At 39.4% G+C, this 11,050-nt stretch overlaps 1 protein-coding gene across 2 annotated transcripts; it reads left to right on the top strand.

The window, feature by feature from the left end:
• The first annotated feature begins 6,084 nt into the window (after nt 1–6,084).
• LOC145487271 (uncharacterized) lies at nt 6,085–10,972 on the top strand. 2 transcript variants are annotated; one of them, XM_081466017.1, is made up of 3 exons: nt 6,085–6,836; nt 7,627–7,857; nt 8,827–10,972. In XM_081466017.1, exons 1-3 carry the CDS (start codon nt 6,432–6,434, stop codon nt 8,887–8,889), a joined length of 699 nt encoding a protein of 232 aa, XP_081322143.1. In that variant the 5' UTR covers nt 6,085–6,431; the 3' UTR covers nt 8,890–10,972. The 2 variants fall into 2 exon arrangements, with proteins under 2 accessions (XP_081322143.1, XP_081322142.1); XM_081466016.1 differs by lacking the exon at nt 8,827–10,972 and having other exon boundaries at nt 7,627–8,820.
• The last annotated feature ends 78 nt before the right edge of the window (nt 10,973–11,050 follow it).

Genomic DNA, 11,050 nt, shown 5'->3' on the forward strand with positions numbered 1-11,050 from the left:
TAATAGCTAGGTGATTATTCCAGATTGATGCATTGATTGACTGGACATTGTACTATGAGCAGTCTTAGCTAGTCTTTAATCTTACACTGTGTTATAAAAGGGTTAATAATTAACCGTTATTGAACAAGGTACTAGAACCTGTTTTGAGCGGACACCCTGTATTAAGCGGACGCTAGTGTGGGTCCCAAGGCTGTCCGCTTAATACAGGTTTCAATGTACCTATTTTGTGACGAAACCACAAGAAAACAGGTGGGGCGGGTGAGTTATTACAACAATGGTTTCTCAGAGAAAGTCTGGAGCCAGGTGACGCTTAGATGACGGACTCGGCCAGTGGACCCAATGAAAATCGATTCCACTACGTTCTTGAGAGTAATGCTTGGACAGGTATCCGTAACGAGCTGTCAGAGTTTCCACAGGTCAGGAAATGCTCAAGGAAGACATTTTCAAGTTCAGGGTGAATTGACATACAGAGGAAAAGTGAAATTATAGCACTGCTGACGGCTGTAAGGGGAGGCTGAAGGCCTCTACTATATCTGAAACTGGCTAATTGTTTAGTTAGTGAAATTTTATTTTTATAAGGGAAAAGTCGGGGAATTTTGACCATTGATGTCTGCGGAAATCATAGATATCCCCCGGTACATGTGGATAATTACAGTGAGCCCCTAAGTCTGCTTGCCAGCGTATTTCACGTGATTGTTCAGTGAAAAAAAGCCGCGACCCTACAGCGTGAGGACAAAGGACGCAAAATTTCACTCCCTAAAAATAAGTTTTACGCATACCAGCGAGCGTTTGCCTGTCACCTGGCTTACCTAGAATAAGCCCGAGTAGATATTTTGAAATTTCCCATGACAATCGTTGATGAGCTTTGATGTTCTGGCGACAGGCCAGTTATAATGCTAAGATACCTTCAGCAATTTTTCTTATTGCACATGTTGACAAGTGATATAATTTTGGACGGACAGCCCCTGCGCCCCTGTTGCAATAGGGAAAATTAAAGACCTTAATTTGACTTTAACAGTTTCCTCTCCCTTCCCCCTCCCCCATGAGGAAAGGTGAATAGAATTTATAAATAGGCAAGAGTTTCAGTAGCTGAAGTAGTGGTTAAGAGAGGGATTACGATCTGGACACCTTGATGGGATCACGATGTGGTTAATATATTTGAGAGTTGACAGAAATCGCAGCGTAGTAGAGCGATTTTCAACACTGAGTTTCGGAAAACCATGGTTGGGAAACGGTGCGAGTGAGCGTTTGTCTTTTTTCTGATAGGACGTGTAGTAAAGCAAAACTAAAGCAAAAGTAAAAAAAACGCTGTATAGCGGCAGTACGTTTTGAACTGAACATTTCCATCCGCTGACCACAGTTCACAGTATTAAGGGTTCATAAGACATTTTGCCGGAAAGGGGTAGACATAATTAGACAAAGTGACATGGGTATAAGGACTAAGCGTGACCTCTGCTGCTCAACGAGATGGCAGTCAACTGGATAGAAAGGGCTCTTAAGGTGGCTCAAAACAGTTTTCTGCTTTCTGGAGACTTATAGAACTAGGTGCGATTGTTCAAGCTTGGAAATGTACTGTTTTGAATGGTTGTGGTATTTTATTAAGTAACTCTCCACTGTGCCTTTCTTTGTGTTTAAGTCATAAATCAAGGTTGCATTGTCCTGTTGCATAGCAACAAACTTGACCCACTTTTTACCATCAATTGTATGTATCTTAAAAACTAAGCCAGGAACCCCATATTTTTTTTTTATAAAAATCTTTTTATTACACACAGAAAAAGAAACAAGCAAAATTATAAAAATTCTGTGGAGTGGATTTTTCTTGAAAATGGAAATTTCCAAGTTGGAGAAATCCCACTCTACAGTTTTTTTTTTTTTACAATTTCGCACATGCATTTCGCTTTTGCTGTTGAATATTTTTATGCATTAAAAAAGTAGGGTCACCGGATCAGTTTTTGAGATAGGAGCTTCGTGAAATTAGGTATTTTAGCGTGCGTTCTATGCGCAAATTAAAATCTCGACTTTGCAAGATCGCCCCTTGCGCACGCGCGAAGGCGGTCCGCTGATCAGTAACCCCGCAATTCCACGCGAATAAACGCGAATAGTCTGCGAATGGTGTTTTCTTTTTCGCTGTTGTCGTTAACAACATAAGCGGTAAAAGAAGAGTACCATAAATACCCGGAGGATAGACTAGCCAAGTACAAAGAACGAAGAAAACTTAGTAGCCCAGCCTGTCTTTTGTATGCCCCACCTTTCTGATGTAAGAAATTATTAAAGCCTGTTTCATTATTTAAACATTATCCACCTTGTGTAGACATTAGCCAATATATGTGTTTTTTATATATATCCCACCTAAAGCTTTACTAAAATTCGATTAACGTTAAAATAAGAGTGTCGGGCATATTATACACATGTACAAGATATCAATACAGCAGACAACCTGACTTGTTGCACGGTGGCATGCTTGATGTTGTTGAGCAGCAAAATGCAACAACTAACGAAAAATGTAACCGACATTGATGCGAAATCCCGGGTGCGAAATGTAACAACTTTTGATACAAAATGTAACATTAACCCGAACTGTAACAATCTTTGTCGCAAAATGTAACAATTTCTTTAACTGGAAATGTAAGAACGCAAAATGTAACAACTCTGATCTTAATGTACAAATTTAGATCTGTATCAGCCTTCTTGTCACTTCTTGTCGACCTTGACATCTCTTGTTAGTCAAATCATAGTTAATCACTGAGAGGCTAAGATTTCCTTGACCCTGCACATCTTTTGTTTCATGCTCATGGACTATGCATGAATTACATAATCGCAATGCTTCTACATGTATTGGCTAGTTGTATGAACACGCATAACCGCCTTTTGTATTTTCCCAGCTTTTGTGCAGGGTCAACAGCCAACAAAAACATCAGTACAACTTTGCCAGGTTCTCATAACCATTGCCTCTATTAGCTATGGTCAAATTAAACAAACTTACTCAGTGTCACTTGACCAGTTCAAAATTTTATCTTGTTGAACTGAATTGTTCGTGTTTGTTCATGCCAAGTCCGCGTCTGTTGGTCCGTGCTCTGAGAATGGACGGCAATATGATATCTTCTACAATAAAACACAACATGTCGGAAAGCACGAATAATTACTAACAACTGTCAGTCACAGCTGGAGACGTTACAAGGCACATGACTTTGAAAATTGTTTATATTCAATTTCATTTTAGCTAGTCTTTATTGCAGCAGTGACTGTGCTTGTGTTCTTTGTTTAATGATCCAAAAAAGCAACAGTACATTTTAAGTAAAAGCAAGTGATGTGAGTAAAGTAGTAGAAGTCGTTTAACCATTCTTCCTGCTGTATGTAGTGTTAGCTAGTGGCAAGGAAACACCACATTTACGCCTTCAGCACCTAATCTGACACCCGCTTCTGCTTAACTTGTGCTCTTCCAGTGTTGTGACCCTTCGTTCCTCTTTCCCACTTTACCTCTAGTACCCGGGGGGGGGGGAGGGTACTCCCCTTTATGGGCTATATAGGTATGTGCCGCGGGATAGGGTATGGTTTTTTGAGGTTCTCGATCCTTAAATAGGGTATCATTTTCGCCCATGCTGGCATAGTGTCCCGGTGTGATCCTTAGATAGGGTGCCTAAATTGTATCAGCTAAAATAGCAGTGCGTAAACACCCAGAAACGAAATAAAGTTGACCCGTTCAAGCTATTTTGAGTTTTGAGTCGGGTTTGGGCCTTAAATAGGGTATCAATTTTCGTTTGATCCATCCTTAAATAGGGTCAGGGTTTAAGACCTTTCGCGGCACACACCTATCCGAAATTTATGGGAGTACCCCCCCCCCGGCTCTAGTACCATCGATAGTAACATAAACAGCAGTTTATTAATTTAGGAATCCGAAAAATCCATACTTCATAAGGTTTAGACCGCTAATCGAAGGATAATAGCTACAGCTGTGCTGAGGCAGTGCTGAGGTTGTTGGGGGTTGCTACGACTTAAGTTTAGCCAGCCGCACACACTGAATACAATATCGAAAGCGTTACATCTACGTTGTGTTTCGCGGTAAGGAAGTTGTTACATTTTGGGTTAAAAAGTTGTTACAATTCGCGCAAAGAATTTGTCACATTTTGTTTCAAAGGTTGTTACAACTCAGTGGCGGATCCACACCTTGAGCTAAGTTGGGGGGGGGGGGGGTGGGTTAGGGTTAGCGACGTAACTTGTGTCCAACAGACGTAATGTGTCGTATTCGTACCTTCTCAAACTCATTAATAATTTACTAAGTTTAAACAAAGGAAATCATGACCGTGACGGTGTTTGGATATCTCATCTTAATTAGCATAGATTTTTACGATTTTATTTCTCCGTTTTCTCCTTTGTTTCGATAGAGAAGATATATCAAACACTCAAGACAGTGTTTGACCACATTTCCAAACACCTCAAAGTTCGTCAAAACTACTCCGCTGCACGTCGTATATTCAACGCTCTTCTCGGTGTTTGGAAATGTAACACGGTCTTTCGTGCTTGATATTTTACTTCGTGGAGTTGGATGGAAATTCGAATTAGTTAACACAGTGACCCTCCCGCCCAAAGAGATCCGGTGAGAACCAAAGGAAGGCCAAAAACTGAAAGTTGTCACGACAAAAGAACCCTTCTACCGCATGAAATACCTTACCGACCTTGGAAGAAAGTAGGAACCGATCTCTTTGCGATCGAATTCAATTCAATTGGTTTTAGACAAGCTGCTGATACCAAGTCAACTAGCGAAGACTTGAAACTCAAGAACCACTTCACACATAGGGACATCCAGATCAAGCGATCTTTGACAATGGAACAAGGCAAGTTTCGCTTGGACATGAAATTCCAGCATACAATCAGTAGTCTGGGACAAAGCGAGTCCAGTAGAGAAGTAAAGTCTGCTCTGAGCACAGCAAAACGGTTCCTACGTAAATCAAGTGAAACTGGTACTGACCATAATCATCTTTTGCTGTTCAGTACTACAGGAACACTCGAACACAATTGGATCCAGCCCGGCCCAGATCGAAGCTGACGAGTAGAAGAACAAAAACCCTGCTTCCAGCACCAAATTGACCAACGGGCCATAAACTGGTCAACCATAAACTGGTCGAAGATGTTAAGATAAATAATTTTAAGACTATTTGCTCTTGCAGCCATTAAATCTTTTGTATAATGTATATTCAGACTCCTAACTTATCTCGACGAGATTATACTTAATCTATTTTATTTTATCTTTTACTAACTTATAATTTTTACTGTATATATACATATTGTAATTATTTATTACGTGCTTTTATTATGTTATTTTCAACTCCTAGTATAGTTCCACTGTTTCAGGAGTATACTTATTAAAGATTAAAGATTAAAGATCACTCAGCCAAAGACCTACAGCCCCTCTGCTTGTGGGGGAGGGGGGCTGAGGTGGTACGAATGGAGCTGCTATGTCCGAATGAGACGGAATCGCGCAAAGCTTCAGTAGTCGAGAGAGGGGACTATAGTGCTCGTACACCGTACGTAGAGACATGGGACGCTGGTGTCTCTAAAGATCACGAGATCAGTATTCTGTATTGGCTCTTGAAGGAGGGTCGGTACAAAATGTGGACCCCTCAATCTGGACCCCTTTTTGGACCCCATCTAGTCCAGATGGAGGTCCAAATGGTGGTCCAGAAGGGGGTCCAGAAGGGGTCCAGATGGGGTCCAAAAGGGGGTCCAGTAGGGGTTCCAGATTGAGGGGTCCACGTTTTGTACCGACCCCTTGAAGGATGTAAATTAAAAGCAGAAACCGACACAACGTGGGGCTCTCCATTGCCTTCACAAAAAAACAAAACGAAACAAAAGAAAACAAAAACAACAACAACAACAATAACTGACTTAGGGAGTTACTTGTGATTTTTATCATAACCTGTCAGGGCAAGAATTCACCGCCACCAATAATCGTACTAAAAAGAATGTATCGTTTAGTACAGGCCGCGTGGTAGACTGGGCTCTAATTCACCAGTCCGACCCAGTCCGACCCAGTCCAGTTTGTTTTGATCTGATGAAACGCCTGCTACTTATTGTATTCAACGTTTCGGAACGTTTTCATCAGTTTTGTAACGGCATTTCAATTTCTTCGGCATCGCGTTAAATAGGCATTATAAAGGGTTTAAAGGTAACAACTGAAGCTCAAGGTGTAGAAATTCATTTATAGCCATTGTAGTGAAAAGATGGTAAATTAATTTAGGCCACCACAGTCACTGTTAAAAGATGCAATGCCCTTAGAAAGGCATTCGTCTTAGTAAGATCAGGTGGACAACGAGCAAGCACAATGATGAATTTTATATGACCTTTCAAATCGAATACGCTTAAAGTATGAGTATGAGCAGCGATCTCAATTTGGATGAGATATTTTAACGTTAAAATCATGTCAAGCTGATGAGATGGATGTACTCCAAATTTTCCCAACCGAAATTATTTTCAAGATTTTCGGCTGGTTGGACTTGACATCTTTGTGTTTGTGTCGAAGACTGTCGAGAAAATGGAGGAGATACGTTAATGAGTATCTTGGAGGCGTAATGTGTTTGGATTTTGTTCCTTATGAATCGATTCTGACAGAGGATGGGCTGAAGCATATGCTAAGATACGTCAACAATTTGCGAGTTCTTCATCTCGACTCATGTTGGCCATGTGTTACAGAAGAGAACTTGTTTGTGATCGCCAAGAACTGTAGCAAGCTGTCAGTTCTAACAGCAAGCAGATGTAAGGGAGTGAGTGATGCTGCCCTGGAAACAGTAGCAAGATACTGCAAGCAATTGGCAGAGCTGGATCTAAGTAGCTGCTTTAATGTATGGAAGAGACATCTTAGATGCTTTTAATGTTCTTTTTCCAAAAATATCTGGACAGGCAGCCAGGCACTTGTTTAATGAAACTACAGTTGCTTTTTTATAGCAAAACTGTTTAAGGACTTTTAGGCCATGTGCATAAAATGTTTTGTTTCCCATCACCTGAGTAAGCCAGATTTTTTGAATAAGTACAAAAACAAGATGTTTTGATTGATTGCCTGCTCCCATTTTGGAAATCTTCAAGTGACTTTGACCCTTAAATCAGTCCTCATGATGATCTCGTTGATTCATGCACCTTTTTGATAGTGGCTGTGGGAAATATATAACTCACTGACTCACTTACACAAGAGAGAGGGCGATGGGAAATGAAATTTTTTATGCCAGGAATGGCCTTATCAGAAAATAGCCAGGCAAGCAATTCTAGGCACATGGTCAACAAAGCTACAGCTGGGGGCTTCAAGTGGAAAGCTGTGTAAGAACTTGTTATTTTTATATTTTTTTGTAACAGCCACAACAGTTACACATTAAAGCTGTGATGGAAAGAGAGTATTTTAAATTTTTTTGTGCTACATGTTCATTCTGCACATTTCTGCGGGTTGGACACATATCATCATTAATTTTTTGCTCTGAATTGTTTTACAGGGTATAAAAAACACAATCACACACAAAAAAATCATACTTTGATTGACTAAAATAAAACTCAAGATTTCTTTTGAAATACTTTTTTAGATCTTGCAGAGTGAGATCCTTTGCCTTCTTCAATATACGACTATTTTTTTTTTTAATATTTTAGATTTCTGATCAGGGTGTAGTAGCCTTGAGTGAGAGATGCCCAACTCTTAGAGAGCTTCATGTGAGCAGCTGCTATGGAGTAACAGACAAGAGTGTCACTGCATTGGCAAAGCATTCCGGTGACTTAACAGAGTTAGATGTCAGCTGGTGCTTCTCTGTCACTGATCAGAGTGTTAACAAATTTCTGTCACCAAGATGCAAGCTGAAGCTTCTAAGGATAAAGGGTTGTGCTGTAAGTACCTCCATGGTCTCGAGCTTGTTCAGAATAGCATCTTTTCTGTTTGCTTGGGAGCTAAAACAGAGTACCCAGAGGCTTCTAAACAGAAAGAAGGAATTATTGAGTAGTCTATCTAGTAATTAACACTCATCATCAGCAAACACAGAAAGAACACATTTTTGTCCATCAATTAACTAGCTGGCACATGCAGAATGAAATCCTGTCATGTAAGTCCGTAAGTAGCCTTTGACTGGAATGGAAGATTCTGTTAAGGTCCATAAGTGGCAGCTCATGGATTAAGATTTTTGTTGTCAAATTGCCAGTTGATGGCAATCATTAATAATCAGTGGTGATCACTTTTAATTGATGATAATGACAGAAATGCATTGGCTGGAATCAGCTCTTAAAAGAAATATTGTGGTTAAATGATCAGCAACCTTAACTTCAAGGCCATCAAAACACTATAGGCTGGTTTTCACTAGCGACGGAATCATAGTCGGAGTCATAATCAGAAATGTAGAGCAATACGATCTAGTGAAAATCAAATCGACGGAGTCGGAAGCAGAACACTCATTGCGCTCTCAACTCCGTCCCATATGATCTAGTGAAAACTACATTGTTGGAGTTGGAAGCAGAAGTGCTTGATTCTGGCCTTGTGATTGGTTGATTCTTCCGCTTCTGCTCCTGACTCCGACAATCTAGTTTTCACTAGAACATAAGCGACAGAGTTGTAAACAGGATCGAATGAAATGGAAATGTTCTAATTCTTCCGACTCCGATTCCGTGAAGTTTACGGCTTTGCTTACGACTCCAATTTTCAATTTTCATTAGGTCATAAGTGCCCTTACGACTCGGGCTATGACTCCAACTCCGACTCCAACTCAGTTGCTAATGAAAACCAACCTTAAATGACGAGGAGTGCAGAGCTTTTATTAATTTTATTAATAAAAAAACATAAATGATGTGATATCTTTGTACTTGCAGGTTACACAAGGAATGGTTTCTCAGCTTATGGCCAAGGGAATTGTTGTGAACAACTTCTTTTAATTATGTAAAAATTTAGTAAGTAACTGGAACGTAAAAGCTAGGATGGCCAATTTGAAAACTGACATCTGGCATTTTGAACCTACTGGTTATTTTGGGTTTAATATCAGGAACCTTGTTTTTCAAAGTTGTATCTGTAATCCATTTAGTCGGGGGTTTCAATAAAAGCCGGTTGCCAGCGGTCTACCGCTGCCTGTAGGACCTCTTACCACTGTCTGTTTGGATTTAATTAATGAAAATAAAAATGATATTAATAAAAAAAGCAAATGCAGCAACAACGACGACCACTGAAATGCTACAAAAAAGTGGGCAAACTAAGTGTTCCAAGGAAATAGCGTACATGTTGTTTGTAGTCGCCGATCAGTGTTATCACTGTTCATCTCAGGATACCTAAGACATCTGCATGATTTAATAATATGATTAAAATTTTCATTATTTTATGATTATTGAATAACTTAATGATGAACCGTGGGAGAATCAATGAAAAGTTGAAAATGAGGTTTGGTTTTGTAAGAATATTAGTAGAAAGAATTTTGTTGTAAAGTTTATCTCATTTCATTTTTTTCTGAAGAGTTAAAAATCAGTTTTTTGCCATGTTGGTACATTTGAATGAGTAACAGAGAAGTTGTACATGTTTTAAGAAAGGACTTCAAAGAAATTACTGCCTAAGTGGATATCAAGTGTCACTGAGAGATATCTGCCTATAAAGGTATTCAAAATGCACCTCTGCATCAAAAAATTATTAGTTTGTCAAAAAAAATCCTGCTCTGTGGTCAATAAGAATACCCATCAACAGCACACTTTTTGATGCCCAGAATGCTGGAAATCACATTTCCGAGCTTCTAAATTTCCTAGGGGAAAGGGGCCTTTACGCCCCTTTAGTGGTCACAGCTGCCTATTACACCTTCAGTGGCCGCTTATAACTAATGTTATTGAAACCCCTGTTAAGTAATTAAAGGGTAATAAAGAGGATGTTGCTGTTGCTGCTGCTGCTGCTGCTGCTGTTGTTGTTAAAGTACAATTCAGAGAGTAATCCCGTTCTTATGTTATTTCAAACTGTCCAGGTCTGCACTCTCCACCAATGTTTTATCAAAGGAATATAAATATTATCTCTTGTTTATTTGCTGCTCCCTACCACACCTCTGTAGGGTTGATGGGATTTTAGACCCAAAAATAATAGTTAATTGAATTAGGGACCATTCAGATAAACTTTATTTTTTATGCGGTAGGGGGGTAGCGGGGTTGGTGGGATTTGATAGCTACAGTAGGTCCTGGAATATATTATGACCCCCTCCTCTGTATTACAATTTTTTACCCTCCCCCCTCCCCTAAATCCTATTTTTTTTGAGATGACTGACCATCCCACAAAAAACTTAAACTTATCAAGCTTAACTTGATAATATCTGATAAAATTCTAGTTTTAATCGGTAGTAATAGTAATAATATTGCAAGAGCACTAATTAACCAATTTTTGATGGGATGTGGTACGTTTTTACGAGAGGTTGCCTGTATTTTAAACCAAATAGTTGGGGGATTGAGTTGATGCTGTTCAGAACATAACATAGAAGGGGCATTGAGATGCATGTTCCTTTGAGTAAATTTTAATTTTCAAATCTCAGAAAAGCTATTTTAGGCATTCTGTTATAGCTGCCCTACATACCATATTTTTACAGCCATCCCACTCTCTCTGTTAAGATTCCACCAGCCCTCCTATCGTATGAAAAATGAATGGTCCCTTTTAACTGTCAGCTGAGATGTGCATAATTTACTGATAAAAGATTTACGGGAAAATGGCCGTCAGCTGCGTGGCACCTGGGTAAAGACTTGCATGAGGGTGGTCAGTAAGAATAATGAATAAAAGTGCCATATTTCGGGTAGTGTTTCCCAGAATTTACTGATGTTTGAGAGAATGGCTAGAGATTCCAACACCCCATCTCCCTAAATAAAAATACCAGAAGTAATATTATAATCAGTGGTGAAGAAGTCGTGATACTGTTTTAATTGTAACAATTAATTTTAATTAATATGCCTGCGTGAAAATTGAAGATCGTGAAAACATAACTTATCCTCCTTTTGATACTAAGCGCGCTCTCATTTGTCTATAGGTGTGCTTACAGTATGTAAACACAGTTGTGAAGTTTAAGATTCGCGTGTATTTTTGAGA

This window comes from Orbicella franksi, chromosome 5 (assembly GCF_964199315.1).
Source record: "Orbicella franksi chromosome 5, jaOrbFran1.1, whole genome shotgun sequence".
In the NCBI taxonomy this organism is placed as follows: domain Eukaryota; kingdom Metazoa; phylum Cnidaria; class Anthozoa; order Scleractinia; family Merulinidae; genus Orbicella; species Orbicella franksi.

Excerpts from the sequence above, each read along its gene's own strand:
- LOC145487271 (XM_081466016.1), top strand. The coding sequence starts at position 6,432 with ATGGATGTACTCCAAATTTTCCCAACCGAAATTATTTTCAAGATTTTC. Across the intron at positions 6,837-7,626 it reads ATCTAAGTAGCTGCTTTAAT|ATTTCTGATCAGGGTGTAGT; the intron begins GTATGGAAGAGA and ends TTAATATTTTAG.